The sequence below is a fragment of the Gastrolobium bilobum genome, unplaced genomic scaffold (genome assembly GCF_033153095.1).
Source record: "Gastrolobium bilobum isolate Gb01-03AN ecotype WA unplaced genomic scaffold, APGP_CSIRO_Gbil_v1 utg32371, whole genome shotgun sequence".
Classification (NCBI taxonomy): domain Eukaryota; kingdom Viridiplantae; phylum Streptophyta; class Magnoliopsida; order Fabales; family Fabaceae; genus Gastrolobium; species Gastrolobium bilobum.
The window spans coordinates 188,605-210,478 of NW_026898885.1; the positions used below are offsets into that span (position 1 = coordinate 188,605).

The 21,874-nt window shown below is 32.8% G+C and overlaps 3 protein-coding genes across 3 annotated transcripts; all 3 read left to right on the top strand.

Annotated features, from left to right (window-relative positions):
• Window positions 1-582: 582 nt before the first annotated feature.
• On the top strand, window positions 583-1,878 carry LOC133285084 (uncharacterized). Its single transcript, XM_061482245.1, has 4 exons — window positions 583-686; window positions 766-867; window positions 1,126-1,292; window positions 1,687-1,878. Exons 1-4 carry the CDS (start codon window positions 587-589, stop codon window positions 1,798-1,800), a joined length of 483 nt encoding a protein of 160 aa, XP_061338229.1. The 5' UTR covers window positions 583-586; the 3' UTR covers window positions 1,801-1,878.
• A 12,107-nt stretch (window positions 1,879-13,985) lies between these two features.
• Window positions 13,986-15,338, top strand: LOC133285083 (uncharacterized). Its single transcript, XM_061482244.1, has 4 exons — window positions 13,986-14,085; window positions 14,166-14,267; window positions 14,672-14,838; window positions 15,231-15,338. Exons 1-4 carry the CDS (start codon window positions 13,986-13,988, stop codon window positions 15,336-15,338), a joined length of 477 nt encoding a protein of 158 aa, XP_061338228.1.
• Window positions 15,339-19,611: 4,273 nt separating this feature from the next.
• On the top strand, window positions 19,612-21,815 carry LOC133285073 (serine/threonine protein phosphatase 2A 59 kDa regulatory subunit B' gamma isoform-like). The gene is made up of 2 exons (XM_061482228.1): window positions 19,612-20,853; window positions 21,417-21,815. Exons 1-2 carry the CDS (start codon window positions 19,612-19,614, stop codon window positions 21,804-21,806), a joined length of 1,632 nt encoding a protein of 543 aa, XP_061338212.1. The 3' UTR covers window positions 21,807-21,815.
• Window positions 21,816-21,874: the final 59 nt, after the last annotated feature.

Sequence of the window (21,874 nt, forward strand, 5' to 3'; positions counted from 1 at the left end):
ACTTTCTTCAATAACAATAATTAATCTAATAATAAAAATAATAACCATATGTTGCACGTGTTATTACTTTGGGAAAAAGAAGTATCCTTTTGAATGACAGAAGCTTGTGTCATTTTAGGTATTTTACACAAAGTATGACCGGTCGTACTTTGTGTAAAACTGAAAAGTTGCTTTTTTTTCTCTCTCCCCAGTCACATCACCTGACACGTAAAGTAAAAAAAAAAGTAACTTTTCAGAATTACACAGAGTACGACCGGCCGTACTCTGTGTAAATCACTAAAAGAATATAACTAGTGTCCTTTTGAACGTCACACACTAAACCCTATTACTTTATGTAGAAATATGTCTAAGCTGGGCAATCGTGTCGTTTGGTTATATACTTTTCAGGAAAATAATTCGTTTACAATTTTTTTTTACAAATTACACTAAGTATGATCGGTCATATACTCTTGATTGAAGTCTGACAGATCATACTTAATGTAGTTCTGAAGAGTTTGTAAGAATTTTTTTTTTTGTAAATATAACATTCCCCTGTCTTTTAATAGTAACCGGTAGTGGTACGAATTTTGCACTCACTTCCATAGCCATGGCGGTTCACTCTATTTCAACGCTCTCCCTCGTTTTGTGCTTCTCATCCATCATTTTGCTACTTTTTTCTTCTCATGCTCAAGCTTTCAAATACTGTGGTAACTAAACTCCCTTACGCTTCATTTTTGTTCATGATTTTTGTTTCATTCTTCAACATTCAGATGTTATATCATGCAGATAAGAATGCAAACTATGCTGTAAAGGTGAGTGGAGTGGAAATATTACCTGACCCTGTGATTAGAGGAGAGCCCTTCACCTTCAAGATCGCAGCTTATACTGGTGTCACTTCTCTTTCTCTCCTTTGGCTTCTTTTCCATTTTTCATTGATTAATTTGCTCCTCATTTTCCATCATACTTTGTCTTTGTATTTTTGCGCTATTCTTATACGGTAAGTATAATACAAGTGGCCTGTCTAACATGCAGACATAACATCAAAATGGTGTGTGTGTGTGTGTGTCCGTCCTTTTATAGTTGACAAGTCATTCATTTACTTTCATTAATAATAATTAATGGAAATGGTGGCTATCTTTCATGCAGGCGAACCAATTCCTAGTGGTGATTTAGTATATGAAGTTTCATATGTTGGGTTAGAAGGACCTCCTGCTACATATCTCCACGATCTCTCTGAGGAAACACCCTGTCCAGTTCCTGCTGGCAACTTTGTGCTCATTCACACCGAATTTATGCCTAAAGATACCCCACCGGTTAGTCTCACTTTACCAAATATATATCAGTGGTCATTTACTTCATCAGCTTATAATTATAACCATATACTCTAATTGTTCGACTAAGTTATTATAATTACTCCTAGTAAGTCTTAATGACTTATTTTCGTATCTTCCTAGATGCAACTTAAGCTGTTTTATCTCTATGCTCTATATTGGCTTCTTAATGTGAGACTTTAGGCTTTATTTTTTTTCTCGATAACCGTATGTTAGTTATGCCTTTCCTGCATTCCTGCATTCCTCAGCTTGTTCTTGTTTTGTTTTGGTCTTGTCTTCAACAAATTTCTGATTTACAACATTTCTGTTTTCCTTGAACATGTATAACTTATTGGGTTCATTGCTAGTCTCCATTTTGATTCTGCTACTTTTGCAGGGCGCCTATACCATTAATGTGAAGCTGAACTTTAAGGATCATAACGACAAGCTGTTAACCTGCATTATCTTTCCCTTCAAAATTGGTGCCGAATCTTCAGCGTCTGCTGTCTGACTGTTCAGTTCAAAAATGAGTGAAATCTATTTTTACCTAAATAAATTGCCCCAAATGTACTAAAAATAAATAAAATAAATTGCCCAGGAGATGTGTGTGTGTGTGTGTTTTTTTTTTTTTTTTTGACACAGTATGAAAGATAAAAGACAAACGATATGTGTTTTGTCATATCGCTTTTGTCCTAATATCTTCAAAATGTTGGATTTTTAAGGCACTTATATCAGGTATCAGTTACTGTTAATTTGGATAAAAAAAAAGCATAATCTATGAGAAAGTTGACTGTCTTTGTACAATATTGCCAATTTAGGATGATTATTTAATTGCTTTCTAGCCGTTAAAAAATTAAATTAAATTAAAAGAACAGGGAGCTATACATGTACAATGTGGGTTTGAATCTTAAAGTTCCAAGTTTTAGGAGGGCAGTCACAAATTCTATTAGAATTTCGGATTAAAAACACAATAGAATTTTGATTATAAGATTTTTTTTTTAAATTACAATAAATTCATTTAAACACGTATAAATAAATGAATCTATTAGTCCAAGTTTTAAGACCTGAGGGTGTACATGACAATTATTATGTTTCCCGACAAAGTTTCTGAAAAGACATAATTCTTTTCTATTTAGGTGACTTGTAACAGTTTCTAAGGAAAAAAAAATATTTGATAATATGTTCTATTTTTGTTCCGAGAATGAAAATTGTGTTTGATGACACTACAAATAATAGAATAAAAAAAAATCCTATTAAGCGTAAAAATTTTGAATTTATAGAATAAATTCTTGAATTAAAATTTTGAAAAGTTATATGTCATTAATTATACTAAATTTAAAAAAAAATTGAATTTTTTTATAAAAATAATAACATTTTGAATTTTAAAAAAATTAATTCAACAAAAATAGTATTGAAGGGAATTCTCTACTAATTATTTTGGATTTATTGAAATATAAGTTCAAAAGAATGCTGTTTGACTCATTTAATTTAAGGTAAAAAATAATTTGAATTTTGTGAAATGAATGGAGTGTATCGCCTTATGAAAACCTAATTTTAGAAAGAAAGAAAAAAATAGTAAATGAGAATTAGCTCTCAAAATCAGTCGTCATTGTTTCTAGCTTGGGGGTAGATTTTGGTTTTCTAGGAAAATCAAAAGCTTCCTCAGTCCATTGCAAATTTATTCTACTCATACAGTTAAAGTTTCTTGCAACCAAAAAAAATAACTAGACCGGTGAACAAGCACATGAAAATCTTCGTCTAAATCAAATGATGGTAGTTTAGTTGGCGTTGCAAAAAATTAAGTAGGTGGAGATAAGAGTATGTGTTCAATTCTCCTAATATTATTTTTAAAAAAAATTTAAAACCTTAATTTTAAACGTGTCCCAAATCAAACTAATAGTAAAACAAAATGATTGGAATATTAAAAAAATAAAAATTCATCAAATGCCTTGTCTAGTACCATACTTTCACTGTTGCAACTTACGTAGTTGTGCGTAATATATCCCACCACCTCACACGCCCACACACAAATACACAGGAGGAAAAAATTTCATACAGTGTCAGTGAGTACGTGTATGGTTTGACTTTATTTAAATGTCTAACGGAAAACAATACAACTTCTTTCACGTTGTATTATAATAAAAGTTAGGGTTTGAATTGTTGATATAAGAAGAGATAAAATTATTATTTTATATATATTTAAAAATGTATGGAACCTATATAGAGTCATGTGAAGAGAAAAAAGAAAAAAAAAAAGTCCTCTATATTTTTATATCTGTATAAAATAAAATATCTCTTATATCATGAAAAAAAAAAAACCCAAGGGGACATTTGGTTGAGGAGAAATTTTATGAATAATAGGAAAATGATATTGATAGGGAAATGGTAGAAAATGATAGGAAAGTGAGTTTGGTAGGAAAATATAAAAAAAAGTTGTTTGGTTGAAAAAAATTTAACTGAGAAAATATAAAGTTTATGTTTGATTGTAGGTAAAATGTAGATGGGAAAAAAATTTAAATTTACGAAAATATCCTTGTAAATTTTTTGAATGTGTATCCCTGGCCATTATTTCAAACGTTCATATGTCTACATCTCCGTCTTCCTCCTTGTCTCTCTTTCAAATGCTGCGACCCTAAATCCAGCACGGTGAGCATTTGCTGTGAATGGGCAGTCAAGTTGGCAAAAAGAAACGCAAATACATTAGAGCGGTGCCGATTTGTGGACAGTAGGGATTGACAAGCAAGCCTCCACCATCAGTGGGTAAGGGTTGTTAAACTTGTCACTGCAAGCATAAACATGGTGTTCACTTTCATAATACCCATCAGTACATTAGGGGGCATTTTGGACAAATTTTTCACGCTACTTTTTTCCTTCCCGGGCAACTGCGAAATACCATCTCAGATTTGGGTATCTAAAACACTGTTTCCAATCCTATTTTTCACGCAAAATCGGATGACTGGGTATTCAATTGCCTAGGCATATTTTTGGTGAACCTTCTACCAAACGATGTCTTCTTCAATTCCCTATCTCAGTTGCCTGGGTATTTCAAATAAAAACTGCAACCAAACGCCCAAAGTTGTGGAAGAGCACAAAAAAGCTCTCCGATCTCTTTCAACACCAATAATAGAAACAGCCCCCAAAAAAAAGGGCATGAGCAGAACACCGCAGAAATGCCGAGTGCGCAACTACACGGGTGTTTGGTAAGGAAGTTTTATTTTTTTGCCTAGGAAAGTTCACATGGATTCAAAGAAGACATGTTTAGTAGGAGTGTTCGCGGTCTGGATTGGATCGGTTTTGGAAGTAAAAAATCATCCGATCCAATACCTTCGGTTTGATTGTATAATCATCCATTCGGTTTGAATTTTTTTCAAATCTGATCCAATCCAATTTTTTCGGTTTGGATTGGATCGGTTTTCGGTTTTTCGAAAATCCTAAAATTTATTTCATGATTATTGTGCAAATAACATCTTTTATATATATTGACTTTGTGATTTTTTTTTAAATACAAAAGCATTAATAAACTATAATATAGTTTTTTTTTTTGCAATGAGATATGAAGCTCTACAAACAAAAAATTTTGTTGATGAGATGTGACTAGATTTTTTCTTGGGTTAATGGGTATTGGGTTTAGAAATTTTTAGGCTATGATTAGGGAAAGACCCAAGTAGGTAGTAGGAAATTAATATATTGGATCGGTTTGGATTGAATCGGTTTTCATCAAACCATCCAAAAACCGATCCAATCCAATTAAAATTTGCGGTTTTTTTCGATTTTTGATTTTTCGGTTTTCGGTTTATTCGATTATCGATTTTTCGGATCGGTTACCGTGGTTTGAATATCGGTTTGGATCGGTTGATGAACACCCCTAATGTTTAGTAGGGGTTTGTAAAAAATTTGCATTGGGTTCTCATTTATATAGTAATCTGATATTATGTGTAAAATTGAATTAAGATTACCACTTCAGAATACCACTCTCTGGGTGGTATTCTGATTTTGCCGACAAATCAAAAATTGGGGGGGAAAATTAGGACACAAATATCCCTCTTAAAATAACGTGTCAAATTCAGATTCAAACGAGCAACGAGCAAAGAACGTTGGTAGAAGGTAAGAAGAACGAGACAGAAAGAGAGAGAAGGAGAAGGTAGGAAGAATGTTGAAGATGAGGACAAACGGGCAACATTATTGTTGCTTTTTCAGATTCAAATATTAATATTTAGGTAAGGGTTATTTTCGTAAATTCATCCCATTTTTTCAATAATATTTTACCTTCAACCAAATATAGACTCAGAAAACTTACATTAATTTTTTCGATAATATTTCGGTCTATCAAACAACTTTTGTCTAATTTTCTCAGAAAACTCACTTACAGTAATTGAGTTTTTCAAATAATTTTTTTTTCTCCTATACCAAATGTCCCGCAATGCTATCTCAAAGTCATAGGAATGCAATGTTCAGTGGTAAAGAGTTAGATGACAAATTAATTGCTCTTTCAACAGTGATAAATAACTGAATTGGGTAACTACTAAGTACTAACTATGAGTGGAAGGATCGTCCTTTCCGTTTCCATTCCTTTTGGCAGGACCATATCCTGTTCAATCAATTTTTAAAGGACAATTGGCACGTGCATGGGAACATTATTGATTGTTTGAAGGTTCTTACCCCTTGCATTAAGGAGTGGAATGAGAAGGTGTTTGAGAATATTAAGCATAGGAAGAATAAGTTGATGAGAAGACTTGAAGGTATTCAAAGAGCCATTTCTGAGCACAATAAAGATTATCTGGAGAAAGTGGAGTGCAAGATCAAAGCTGAACTTGAGGAGGTCCTTGATCAAGAGGAGTTATTATGGTACGAAAAGTCTCGAACTCAGTGGATTAATCAAGGTGACAGAAACACGAGATACTATCATACAAAGACTATTGTCAGAAGGAAAAGAGGTAGAATCGTGGAACTCAAGGATGATAATGGAAGTTGGATTCGTGAAGAGGAAGGCCTGCTTAAGATGATCCGCGATTTTTATATTAATCTTTTCAAAGATGAAAGCTGTGATCGTGAGTGGATCAATACTAGATGGCCTATTGTTCCTGAGGAAGTCATGGATAAATTAAGGGTGAGTGTTACTAAGGAGGAAGTTAAAAAAACTTTTTTCACAATGAAAGGATTAAAAGCCCCATGGGAGGATGGGTACATAGCTGCTTTTTATCAAAAGAACTGGAATCTGGTAGGTGATCAAGTCTGGAATGCTTTCCTAGCTTATTTGGAAAACCCGCAAACCATTGCTGATATTAATGGTACGATTATTACCCTTATCCCAAAGGTTAATAAGCCTACATTGGTTTCTCAATTCAGGCCAATTTCCTTGTGCAATGTGATTTACAAAGGCATGAGTAAAGTTATAGTGGGTAGATTGAAGGAAGTAATGGAAGCTTTGGTTTCTGATAACCAAACCGGCTTTGTCCCAAACAGAAACTTGCAGAATAACATTATTGCAGCTAAAGAGATTGTCCATTCGATGACAAAGTTTAAAAGTAAGATGGGTACTATGGCCATTAAAATTGATTTAGAGAAAGCCTATGATAAGCTGAATTGGTCGTTTATTCGTAAGGTTATCTCTGAAATACAACTTCCGTCTTGGATGGTTGAATTCATTATGGCGTCTATCACAACTAATAGTTTCAAAGTGCTTGTGAATGGGGGCTTGACTGAAACTATTATTCCTGAACGTGGAATTCGACAGGGTGATCCATTATCCCCATACATCTTTGTCTTATGTGTTGAAAAGCTATCTCATCTTATTGCTCAAAGGGTTGGCAGTGGTGTGTGGAAACCGATCAGAGTGTGTAGAGGTGGTCCAGCAGTCTCCCATCTCATGTTTGCAGATGATATTGTCTTTTTCTCTGAAGCTTCGGTGCAGCAAATGCAGGTAATAATGGAGTGTTTAGATCTTTTTTGTAGAATGTCTGGTCAAAGTATAAGTGTTCATAAGTCTACCATTTATTTCTCTTCCAATACATCTGATGCAACTGCAAATGCAATTTCTGCGCTCTCTGGGTTCAAAAGAGTTAGTAGCATTGGTAAATATCTGGGCTCTTTTATTAGGCAAGGGCGAAATTTGAAATCAAATTATGCTGATCTAATGGATCGGGTTCGTAAGAAACTTGATGGCTGGAAGAATCAAAGTTTATCTTTTGCGGGGAGAGTCACTCTAGCTAAATCAGTGATTGGTGTTATTCCCTCTTTTCATATGCAGAATGGTCTTCTTCCCACTTCTGTGTGTGATGAGATTGAACAGCTTCAACGGAACTTCATTTGGGGTATTAATAAAGCTCATTTAGTGGCTTGGGACACAATGTATAAGCCGAAGGAAATGGGAGGTCTTGGTATTATCAGATTGCGTACTCAAAATGAGGCTTATATTCATAAGTTGGCCTGGAAAATCTTAACTGACAAGGAGGAACTTTGGGTTAAGATTTTGAGAGCCAAGTATGGAAGAGGTAAAGATTTGAGGCGTGAGATAAGCTCTAAGCCTTATGATTCTAAACTTTGGCGGGACCTTTCTAAATGTTGGAACAGTTTTTTAGCCGGTCTTCGATGGGAGGTGGGTGATGGAGAGACTATTAAATTCTGGGCGGATAATTAGTTGAATCTGGATGATAATCTTTGTAATTTAGTTCCTAATCACATTCCTGATCTGGAATTGCATAGAACCATTGCTGAGATCTTTCAGCATGGTACCTGGGATGTTCGATATTTGAAGCAATTCTTAAATGATGAGCTAATCTCTAAGGTATTTTGCGTTCCTGTTGCTTTGGAAGATAATACTGAGGATAGGTTAGTTTGGTGTCAGAATCATGTGTCCTCTTCCTTAGTTAAGGTTGCCTACTTGAACTTGATGAATTTTCAACATGCTCAAAGGAATGTTCCCTGGAAGAAGATTTGGGACTAGAAGGGTCCAGAAAGAATCAAGACTATGATGTGGCTGGCTTTTCTTAATAAGCTTCCAGTTAGGAGTCGTACATGCAAATGGAATGGGGGTCCTAATTTTTGCATTAACTGTCCAAACAGTGAATTCATGTCCTTAGAGATTGTTCTCAAGCCAAAAGATTGTGGATAGATTGGTTTGGCAGAAGGGTCCCCAACGATTTCTTCACATTAGACCTACAGCCTTGGCTCATCAAAAATGTGAGTAAGGGTTGGAATTATCAAATTCATGTTGATTGGAGAGATGTTTTCTATACTACTTGCTGGAATCTTTGGAATTGGCGTAATCATCATATTCATGATGATAGTTTCCGAAGGCCAAGCAATGATAAACGTGTCATTTCTGATTTTATTGCGCATTTAATTGAAGCTAGAGGTAAGAATAGAAGCATTCTTGGCAGCTTCCCTAATGCCCATCAGCCTACTAAATGGTGTCGTCCTGAACCTGGTCGGTTGAAGATTAACACGGATGGTGCTTCTTCCTTATCTAGGCAGCATGCTAGCTGTGGAGGCCTTGCTAGAGATCACAATGGTGCTTTTCTGGGTGGTTTCTCTTTCAGATTAGGTTTCTGTAATCCTCTTGATGCAGAACTCTGGGGTATCCTCAAAGGCTTAGAGCTGGCCTGGGGTACTGGTGCTAGGAGAGTGGAGTTGGAATGTGACTCAGAAATTGCTCTTAGCACTATCCAAGAAGGGAGCAACAATCACAGAAACTCTCAGGTTGTTTCTCGTATTCACAAATGGTTTGCTGAAGATTGGGATGTTCGTTGGGTACACACCTTTCGAGAAAATAACAGATGTGCTCACTGGTTTGCTTCTAGGCATTTTGAGGATGATAATAATCTTATTGTTTATCATTCTCCCCCTTCTCCTTTGTTAGAGCTCCTTCTTCAGGATGCTTCTGTAGATCTTTTAAGTTCTCGCGTCGTGTAATTTTTGTTTTGTTTGGAGCTTTTGCCCCTCTTTATTACAAAAAAAAATAAAAATGACAATACAAATAATATACAGGTAAAGAAAAGAATAAGATTTTAAAGGAAAACATGGGATGGAAGGTTATCTCTAACCTTGTGTTCCATTCTTCCTTGGAAGACACAATTGGTTGAAGTCGCCTGGGAAGATTCTCCCATGGACATTATTCCTGGATCGCTTTTTCCAACAACTTTTGCTCAACGGTCACCGGAGCACGCTGCATTTTCCACTACCCATTAAACACCACCGTTCCTGCAAAATAATAAAATTAAAAAATGGAAAAGCATTCATGATTCATCAACGTTGGAACCTTGGGCTCTAAGGCACGTTCACCGACAGCTCAACATCCGCGAAATCGAAATCGATTATAGAAAAAAATAATAGAGAATGAAGAATTAAATTGAATCGAATGAATTGAGCATCAAATTGAGGGGATCCGAAAGAATTAAATAGGAATGAATTGATGCCATAACTATTTTCCAATCTTATGGGTCGTATGATAATATGACTATATGAGGCTAGGTGACTACTCGGATCTGGATACTTTAATGTGAAAAAAAAAAGATAATCAAAACCATACAAAGATGAATCAATGATAATAAATAAAGAAAAAAAAATGAAGAGAGAAAAAAATATTATAATAGATAATTACAAAATCATAACCGTTGATTTACTTTTCTACGATTGTTCCCACATGAAAGGATCCATTTCTGTGACTACTCAAATTGATGCATGCGTAGGAAATAGGAAATAGAAAAAATCATGTGTAGAAAAAATTATTTATCCTTTAATGAGTAATTAGTGCATTAGAAAATTATTTATCCTTTAATGAGTAATTAGTGCATTAGACCTACTGGACATCCTAATGGGGAGGCCCAAATAGACCTATCCATAGCAACTACTAAATTTTAATCTTATAAAATCTAAATATAAACTCAAGTCTATATATATATATATATATATATATAAAAGTATAATTGATATTGATGAGTTTTAATTAATATGATATTTCTCTTGATCTTTTAGTGTTGTGATTGGCGATCCAAATAGAAACTAAAATTCCATTCCTTGAGTGTATGCTCTGTTGCTAAAACTAAAATTAGGTGCTGATAGTTAAAATCCTGATTTAAATTTGTAATTTTATGATTTTATGATTTTTTTTAATTAAAATGATTTTATCAAAATTCCAAAAGCTTTTACGATTTTTTACGATTTTTTTTACATTAAGATTTTACGTTTTACGATTTTTTATTCTCCTTCCGATTTTAGGTAAAATTCTGATTTTAACTACCATGGTCATCTCATGCTTTTTTAATTTTAATGAGTGGTACTCAATACTAAAATAAAAAAAATAAAAAAATCAGTACTACAAGAGTACTACAAAAATTTTCCCAAATAAAAGGCTCCCTAATTGTGAGAAAAAAAAATAATTGGCAATTATTTATAAAAATTAAAGAAGAAATAATATTTTAATTAATTTATAGTTTATCATCTACTGTGTTTTTACATTTTTGACTTTATGGTTTTTTTTTAAGTTTTTAAGTAAGTGATTAATTCTCATATGCTTAAGGTATTGGATCTATTAGATATATATATATATATATATATATATATATATATATATATATATATATATATATATATCATTATTCTTTTTTATTTTTGTATTCACGAATAAGAGAGTTAATTTTTTTAATTTTTATTCCTGAATTATCGATTTTATTCTCTGGAATAAAAAATAAAATTAATTTTATCAAACGTAGATTTTAATTATTTATATTTCCAAAATAAAATAAAAAAATATTGATAATATTATTATGCACACCCTTATTTTTTATGAATGTTTTCTTACAAAGTCGAACGTCTAACATCAGAAAAATTCCTCAAACTTCAGAGCTAAACTTATTGACCCCTTAATTTTCCTATAGATCATAAAAATCTAAATCCATAAAGTTTTCAATTAATAATGATACGCATTACACTTCCCCTTTAATATACACTTTACTCGTGTACTAAAAAAAAAAAAAATACACTTTACTCCACATTGTTTTGGGCTAATAAAAAGGAGTTAAGCTTGGGGCTATACCCCTCTCTTGTACCAAAAAAGAAAGAAAGAGGGGCTAAGCCCAACGAGAAACAAGCTAAGCAACTTGATTACACAAATAATAGGGGAATAATAATAATAATAATAGGGAAATTAAACTCATGACGCATCAGCTCGCTCAAGACGAACCAGGTCCTTTGAAGGAGTACATTTTCGGTGCTACAGTGATAAATACTTTCTTACCAAAAAAGAATATAAAAGAAATAATTATAAAATAAGGATAATATAAACATGTTATTTTTTTTTATATATGATAAAGAATGCACTGAGTGCTCAATACTCTCCTATAACTAAAAATGTTTTCCCCTTGAAAATTATCTTATAGATGAAGGTCTTTTATTATTAAAAGGTATGTTATATTTATAATTTTTTTACAGGTTCTTATAATTATTTTATTATGTTAAGTTAAAACTAAATTAATGATTTTTATGTAATAGTATTCTGTATTTTAATACTGTTAATTTGATTTTGCTTCAGTAATAAAAGCAATAATTATAAGAGATGGTAGGAAAAATGAGATAGTAAGTTTAATTTTGCTCCATTATTAGTATTATATTACTATGCACCATTTTATAATCAAGTTTTTATTATTTAATTATGGTTAAAAAATTATTTTAGCTAAGAATGTATTATTAATATTATCAATCACAATATCACCTGTAAATAATTAAAAAATCATTATTATTATCTTGTTACGACATTAATTATATATATATATATATATATATATATATATATATATATATATATATATATATATTACGACTAGATGAATTTCTTTCTAAAATTAGTATAATTTTTAAGGGGAAATCATCTGTCATGTTGTTGGAAGAGTTTGGGAAAACGACTCTTTTGCCATCTTTTTGGAAAAAATTTACCAGATTGCCACGTCAGAAAAAAAATGCAAAAAATACCACATCACCTAACTCGTTGCAATGTGCAACGAGATTACGTGGAGCCATATCAACAAGTTTAAGGCCACGTAATCTCACTGCACTGTACAACGAGATTACATGACAGACACCACATGACCTAAGTCGCTGAAGTGTACAATGTTTTACATGGCACTAGTAACAATTTGTCACATGGATAGAGAGGACCAAAGTTGTTGGATAATGCATAGACTATAGTACAATGAGGCACGTGCAGATGGAGTGTCCATGAGAAAACGATAAAAACGATATAATATCTAATCAATGATGGTTTTTTTGTTTGGTTTCTTTTAGGAAAATATAATAAACAATAAAGACAATGTAGTGTTCGTGAGAAAATGATAAAGATAATCTAATGTCCAATAAATGATGATTTGTTTTTTGTTTTCTTTTTGGAAAATATAATAAACAATAAAGTCGATGGAAAGCGATAAAGACGATTTAATGTCCAATAAATGCTTATTTTTTTTTTTTTTTCTTTTTAGAAAATATAATAAACAATAAAGACGATAGAATTTTAATGGGAAAGTGATAAAGATGATTTAATATCCAATAAATGCTGATTTATTTTTTATCTTCTTTTTGGAAAATATAATAAACAATAAAGACGTTGGAGTGTCCATATGAAGTATCTATTGAAAAACGATAAAGACGATTTAATGTCTAATAAATGCTAATTTTTTTATTCTTTATTATATTTTTCAAAAAATAAAATAAAAAACAAATCAGGTTATAAATAATATTAATTGTTGGCTGTCCATGACCGTTATGACCGTTGAATGTTCTGTAACCACTGAATAAGTAATTGTGGTCATTTATCATTTATAAATAGAGGCATCAAAGGGCATGATAATATATTTTTCCTGTCTTTCTTATCTCTATATTTCCTCATAATTATCTATATTTTTGTTTACAACAAATCAACATTTAATGGATATTAATCGTCTTTATTGTTTTTCTATGGATATTCCATCGGCACTTGCCACGTTTCACTATAGTCTCTACATTATCCAGCGACTTTGATCCTCTCAATCCACATGTCAAATTGTTACTGGCGCCACATAAAACGCTGCACAATGCAGCGACTTAGACCACGTGGTGTCTGTCACGTAATCTCGCTACACAGTAAAACGAGATTATGTTGCCTTAAATTTGCTGACATGGATAATCTTGTTGTACAGTACAACAAGTTAGGTGACGAGATATTTTGGTAATATTGTTCCTAATATGACAATTTGGCAAATTTTTGTTAAAAAGGTAACAAAATGGTCATTGTTCAGAAGAGTTTTGTGTCCTATTGGTGAGAGAAAAGTACATAAGACCCACTTAAATTTAAAAAGAAAAAAAAAATCATATGAGACCCATGTAATGAGTGTGCAAGAAATTATGAAGTGGACATGTAACATGACCTATTGATTTCCGTAATTTTAATACTTGGCATTTTTAACAACCTCGATACTAGTCCGTGTTTGGCGTTCCAAATACTAATATTGATTTTTTTTTTTTAAATAAATACTAATATTAATTAAAAATTACTGTCGGAACTCGGAACCATGCATCATAATTAATTTGATAATTAAAATAATAACCATACGTTGCACGCGTTATTATTTTATGTAGAAATATGTCTAAGTAAGGCCACCGAGTCGTCTGGTTATATATACTTTTATAGTAACTGGTAGTGGTACGAATATTGCACTCACTTCCATAGCCATGGCGGTTCACTCTATTTCAACGCTCTCCCTCGTTTTGTGCTTCTCATCCATCATTTTTCTACTTTTTTCTTCTCATGCTCAAGCTCTCAAATACTGCGGTAACCAAACTCCCTTTACGATTCATTTTTGGTCATGATTTTTGTTTAATTTTTCAGCATTCAGATATTATATTGCGCAGATAAGAATGCAAACTATGCCGTAAAGGTGAGTGGAGTGCAAATATTACCTGACCCTGTGGTTAGAGGAGAGCCCTTCACCTTTAAGATCGCAGCTTATACTGGTGACACTTCTCTTTCTCTCCTTTGGCTTCTTTTCCATTTTTCATTGGCTTTTTTGTCCCTAGTTTACATCATTGCCTTTGTATTTTTGTGCTATTCTTATATGTGGTAAGTATCATCCAAGTGCCCTGTCTATATAACATGCAGACACAACATCAAAATGGTGTGTGTCTATAATTAAAGGGTTCATCTAATCTGATGTTGCATGAGAGAAGATATCTTATGGTATAGACACAAATATGATGGGGTCTATTATTTAAAAAAAAAAAAGTGTCATGGTTTTTGATAGATCTATAGAAAATAAAATTATTCTTACATTGAATAAGAGTAGTTTTTTCCATAGTTAAAATATCATTTATTTACTTCCGTTAATAATGAGTGGAGATGGTGGCTATCTTTTATGCAGGTGAACCAATTGCAAGTGGTGATTTAGTATATCAAATTTCATATGTTGGGATAGAAGGACCACCTGCTACATTTCTCCATGATCTCTGTGAGGAAGTACCCTGTCCTGTTACTGCTGGCAACTTTGTGCTCACTCACACCGAATTGTTGCCTCCAGTTACCCCACCGGTTAGTCTCACTTTACCAAATATATATATAACATTGGTCATTTACTTGATCAGCTTATAACCATATACTCTAATTGTTCGACTAAGTTATTAGATGCTACTACTAATTACTCCTAGCAAGTCTTAATGACTTATTTTTGTATCTTCCTAGATGCAACTGAAGCTGTTTTGTCTCTTTTCTTTATATTGGCTTCTTCATGTGGGACTTTAGGCTTTTTCTTTTCTTTTCTTGATAACCGCATGTTATGCCTTTCCTGCATTCTCAGCGTGTTCTTAATTTGGTCTTGTCTTCAACAAATTAAATTTCTGATTTACAACATTTCTGTTTTGCTTCAACATTTAACTTATTGGGTTCATTGCCTAGTCTCCATTTTGATTCTGGTACTTTTGCAGGGCACCTATAATGTGAAGCTGAACTTTAAGGATCATAACGACAAGCAGTTAACCTGCATTATCTTTCCCTTCAAAATTGGCGCCAAATCTTCAGTGTCTGCTATCTAACTGTCTAGCACAAAACTGATCTTAGATGCTACTTTAGCTTTCGTATATGTTGCTTAGTGTTTAAATCTTATATGAGCTAGTGAAATGCCACGTTGCGGCCTATGACTGAAATCTTTTTTTACCTAAATAAATTGCCCCAGGATATGTGTTTTGTCATGTCTCTTTTGTTCTGATATCTTCAATAATCTTGGACTTTTTAAGGCGCTTATATGATATCTTGTATCACTTACTGTTAATTTGGGTAAAAAAAAAAAAAGAAACATAATCAATGAGAAAGTGTACCGCCGCTGTACAATACTTCCAATTTAGGATGATTACTTGCTTTTTAACCGTTTAACTCTGAAAGGTAACTCTCCGAACTGAGTTTTTAAGGGTGTGTTTGGTGGGAGGATTTTGATGAGATAGATAGGCAAATTAGAAGTGGGATTGTAAGCTCACCATGTTTGGTTTTAACGGTTTTCTTGTTTGCCTAGCTAAATCATAATGCCAGCAACCTATGTTTGCATGTCATTTGGAACGAAATAGCCGGCCAACATAAACCCACTTGACATGTGGTATTGTGCCTTATCTACCTAAATGGATGATTGTCTACCTATGTAGCACCGATACTGACACGGGACACGTGACACGATACGACACGACACTCCGACACGTTAATTCTAAAAAATGTTAGATTTCAACACGTTAGGACACGTTTTGATATTAAATAATATTTTTAATTTATGTAGTATGTATTATATTTAATATTCAATAATTTAACAAAAAAATGAATCTAAATTTATAATATTCATAAATTTTGCAAAGAAACACAAGATATATCAAATATTTATATTAAACTCAATAAAATGGTAATAGTAATCTAACGAATCTAATAGTTGGAACTCAAAACTCAACGCAAAATAACCTTTGAACTTTTTTTTAAATCTCTATAACGCGTGTTGGAGTGTCGGAGTGTCCGAGAGTGTCGGGAAGTGTCGAACACGACACATCAAGGTTTTTGAAGTGTCAGTGCTTCATAGTTGTCTACTAACCAGATGACCAGCGTACCCCCATGCCTTATTCAAAATATTTTAAAAACGAGGTTATTTTCGTAATAGCAACTTTTTTTTCCATCTATATTTTACCTATACCCAAACATAGACATTATAAAAGTTACATAATTTCTCCGTCAAAATTTTATCCAACTAAACAACTTTTTTTACATTTTCCTATCAAACTCACTTCCCAATCATTTCCCTATGTATAACATTTCCTTTTTATTCATAAAATTTCTCCTCAACCAAACGCGGGTTTGTTATGCATCCGTCGTTAGCTCAATGCACCTGCTGTTCCAATGAAAGGTAACTTTCAGGGCGTGCTCCGAAGATAAGGTGACCGAAAGAAGTTGAATGATATATCTCCAGGTCATAAAAAAGAAAAAGAAATTAAAAGAACAGGGGAGCTAGATTACATATATATTCAGATTTGCCTAATTATTTAAAGATTTTGTTTAAAAGCACAATATAATTTTGATTATAAGATTTTTTTATATATAAAATGAAGGGATTTAAACACGTATAAATGAATGAATTCATTCTGTCCAGTTCTAACTTCTAAGACTTTGTATCTTTTATATTCGAGTAATGAGAATGGCAATTTTGCGAATGGAAAGAATCAGATCCACTAGCAATTCGGATTAAAAATATCTTTACGCATTTACATTTTAATTCTGTAACAGTAAGTCCTCGTAGTTTAATTAAGGGATTTACTAATCTTATGTCACATGAGATAGTATTTTTATGTGGGTGATACAATTATGTGGGGTCCACAATTTAAAAAAAAAGAAAAAAAGAAAAGAAAAAAGCACGAAATTCTATAGATGTATGACATAAAATAGATATCTTATACAACATGAGACTATCATTTCCCTTTAATTAAACTTGCTGGGTGACTACAAGTGAAACCAAGCCACATGAGATAATGGCAACTTTTTTTTTTTTTTTTTCTTTTGGAAAGATAATGAGAACTACTTAATCTAAAGAATCTTGATATTAAGATACTGGTACCAGTAGACATATAATGCCTTGGCAAGTGACAATGGCCTCAAAAAATTAAACAAATATGATTTTGAAAACTAGAAAAGGGGTGGGCACAGCTGTCATTGAGCCCGAATCTTTCTTTTGCCCTTTTGCAGTACAGAAATTATAGAATAAGTTCTTTAATTAAAATTTTGAAAAGTAATATGTCATAAATTAATTATATTAATTTTTTATAAGAATAAATAAAATTCTAAAAAGCTTTTACTTCAATAAAAATAGTATTAAAGGAAATTCTCTTATGAATTATTTTGGGGTTTACTGAAATTTAAGTTTAAAGAAAGCTATTTGACTCATTTAGCGTCAAAATTAGTTTGAATTTTGTGATATAGGATAAGTGAGAATTTTATTCTCGATGGAGGTATTCATCAGGAGGTGTTCATCAACCGATCCAAATCGCGGTAACCGAACCAAAAAATCAAAAACCGAATAAATCGAAAATCGAATAAATTGAAAACCCAAAAATCAAAAACCAATAAAAAATCGCAAATTTTGATTTGATTGGATTGGATCGATTTTTGGATTGGTAGATAAAAACCGATCCAATCCAAATCGATCCAATATATTAATTTCCCTCTACCTACTTAGGTCTTTTCCTAATCATAGCCCAAAAATTTCTAAACTCAAGACATATTAACCCATCAACTAAACTCAAGAAAAAAATCTAGTCACATCTTATCAACAAAATTTATCTATGTAGAGGTTCATATCTCATTTTCCAAAATAAAATAAAATTATATTATCATTTACTGATGCTTTTGTATTAAAAATATAATAAAATTACAAAACGAATATATACAAAAGATGTTATTTACATAATAATCATAAAACAAATTTTACGATTTTCAAAAACCGAAAATCAATCCAATCCAAACCGAAAAAAATTGGATTGGATCGGATTTGAAAAAAAATTCAAACCGAATGAATGATTACATAACCAAACCGAAGGAATTGGATCGGATAATTTTTGCCTCCAAAATCAATCCAGATTGGACCGCGAACACCCCTAGTATTCGTTGTCGCGACATTAATCAACGGAACATAATAGTCTGGTTGGTTTATACCATTTTTCGAAAAATAAAATAAAATAAAATATTTCACATTTGTATTATAAAATACTCATATTTTATACTCATTTACTTCAGATAATATAAAATTACATTATATTAATAACAAATATAATAATTCTAAATTAATAGTAATAAATAATTGATTATTAATACTAATAAATAATTAATTATTAATACAAAATAAAATCAATTCAAATTGATTTCGTATATACTCAAACATTATAATTTAATTACAATATATTTCAAAAAAATTATATGAATTTATTAAGATAAACAATTTCAATAACATTTCATTAATTAATAATTTTTTATGTAAATTAATTATAATCAATCAATAGATTTGTACAATTCAAATTATATAAAGGATCTGAAAATTAATAAAAATTCATAATTAGTATTGATTGAGAGTTATTATTACAGCAATTAATATTACATTGATTAATAATTTAAATTATTTAACTTTTGAAATGGATGAGGTGGAGAATTGAGTATTTTATAATAAAAAATAGGAAAATATTTTTTTTTCATAATTTTTTTAAAGGCTTTAATGCTTCTAAAGTGGGTGTAGATAAGTTATCTCCATTCGCTTCCAAAATGATATCGTTTTGGATTGAAAAATCAAAAAATTATAATAAAAAAGAATATTATAATCTGAAATAAATTATAATTACAAAAATATCTTAATTTTTGTCTCAAAATAACGTGGTTTTGGACTGAACGTTATCTACACCCTCGCAAGAAAAATCGAATCCTTTTCTTTAAAAGGGTATTTCCCGCTAGAAATTAAATCTTTCTAATTTTCTTGCATTTTTTCTCTCACTTTGTACCACCCTCATGAGATCTTCTCAATATTACTCTCAAGGTAAGTGCTTTCTTCTTCTTCACGCCGTCGATTTCTTCAAGCCCTGTTGCATGCACCCAGAAACTGTGTATTTATGAGTATGGTTTTCACTGAGATTTTTGAGGTATGGTCTTCTGATTAGGAGGGTATTAGGGGGTATTCTTAAATCGTACCGACCCAAGTGTTTCATTCGTTGATTTTGACAACGTTATTGATCAAGGTTGAAGCTTTGATTCATTTGTAGAAAATCAGGGTTGGGTTATTCTGGTTTTGGGTTTGTTCTAGATATGATAAAACCATTCGGTAAAATACCGCGCAAGCCCTCAGAATCATTCTATAATGATTCGAACGGTGATGGAGGGTTCAATGGTGGTTTGTCACTGAAACCATCTTATGGGCTAAATTCCAATACCCCCTTGAAACTCAATTCAGTTTCTTCAAAATTTTCAAATTCTGGTTCAGGTGGGTCTCGTTCTGGGAATGGGACTATTGCACAATACTCAACTAATCAAGCTAAGAAATCAGCTCCTTCAATTGTGATCCCAGCGGGTTCAGTGATGGCTCCTGCAGTTTATGGGGCTTTGCCAAGTTTCAGGGCTGTCCCTAGCTCAGAAAAGCAGAGTCTTTTTATTAGAAAGTTAAATATGTGTTGTGTTGTGTTTGATTTTAATAATCCTTCCAAGCATCTCAAAGAAAAGGACATCAAGCGGAAAACTTTATTTGAGCTTGTTGATTATGTTTTGTCTGTAAATTCAAAGTTCAATGAGGTAGCAATGCGGGAGATGACGAAGATGGTGGCAACCAATTTATTTCGTGCTTTACCGTATTCCAATCATGATGGTAAGCTCACAGAAATTTGTGAGCCTGAAGAAGAGGAACCTGTTATGGAACCGGCATGGCCTCATCTGCTGATTGTGTATGAATTTCTCTGCAGATTTGTGTCTTCACCTGAGACAGATGCTAAGCTTGCTAAAAGATACATTGATCATTCATTTGTGTTGAGGCTGCTTGACCTTTTTGACTCGGAGGATCAAAGAGAGAGGGATTACCTGAAGATTATTCTCCACCGTATATATGGGAAGTTCATGGTGCATCGGCCATTCATTAGAAATGCTATCAGCAATATCTTTTACAGGTTTATATTTGAGACAGAGAAACACAGTGGGATTGCAGAGTTGTTAGAGATATTTGGTAGCATAATTAATGGATTTGCTTTGCCTTTGAAGGAAGAGCATAGGTTGTTCCTTGTCCGAGTACTGATCCCCCTTCACAAGCCCAAGTGTGTCTCTATTTATCATCAGCAACTTTCTTATTGCATTACTCAGTTTGTCGAGAAAGATGTCAAGCTAGCTGATAATGTGGTTAGAGGGCTTTTGAAATATTGGCCCACAACTAACAGTGCAAAGGAGGTAATGTTCCTTGGTGAGTTGGAGGAAGTTTTAGAGGCAACTCAAGCAGCAGAATGTCAGCAATGTGTTATCCCATTATTTCGTCAAATTGGTAGATGCCTCAACAGTTTACACTTTCAGGTCCTTATGAAATTCCTCCATATTTTTTTCTTTTATGATGTCTGCATACATTTTGTTAGCATTTGCCAACACCAGCGATCAGTCATTTCTGTATCTCTATTTCTGTCTTTTATTCCTTTACATTTCTCACTTTTCTTCTCTTACCTATCTCGGAATGTTATCATGCTCTAATGTTTGAAAACTAGGTGGTTTGATGGCTGATTGAATGTACTAGGGTAAGAAGAATGGCTCAGAAACAACAAGATAATTTTAAGCACCGTGTAAGTGATATGCTATTTAGAGTTCTAAGGTGAGAAAACAACAAGCAATAGAATATAGATGGAAAACAGGTCAAAGAGACAGGAGGCTGGAGAATAGAGATAGAGAAACTGTGGATCTGTTATTGAGAAATGGTAGAACAAGGAGAAAGCTCCTTCACAATTTGTGTTCTCTGGAATCAAAACTCAAAAAATTCAAAGAAGCAATGGAGATATCTTAAGTGGAACTGTGGAAGCACGTATTCAAATTAAAATTAAACTGGATTTAGTGAATGTGATTTGATGTTGACTTGGGTCTTTTGGCAGGTAGCTGAACGAGCACTGTTTCTGTGGAACAATGATCATATTCGAAATATGATCTTACAAAACTGCAAAGTGATACTGCCGATAATCTTCCCTGCTTTGGAGAAAAATATACGGGGCCATTGGAACCAAGCTGTTCATAGTTTGACCCTGAGTGTGAGAAAAATATTCTTCGATGCTGATCAGGCACTTTTTGATGCATGCTTGATGAGATTCCAAGATGATGAAATCAAGGATAGGGAGAAGCTGGAGAAGCGAGAAACCACATGGAAACAATTGGAGGATGTTGCAGCATCTAAGGCTGTTAGCAACGAGGCTGTCCTTGTCTCGAGGTTTGTGGCATCTGTTTCCATTGCTACCAGTGCAAGTCAACCGGCTACTACAGTTAGTTGAGAGCCATCAGAGAACTAAATTATAAGTTCTGGTCTCCATGCAGAGGGGCCTTGGCATGTCGACATCCA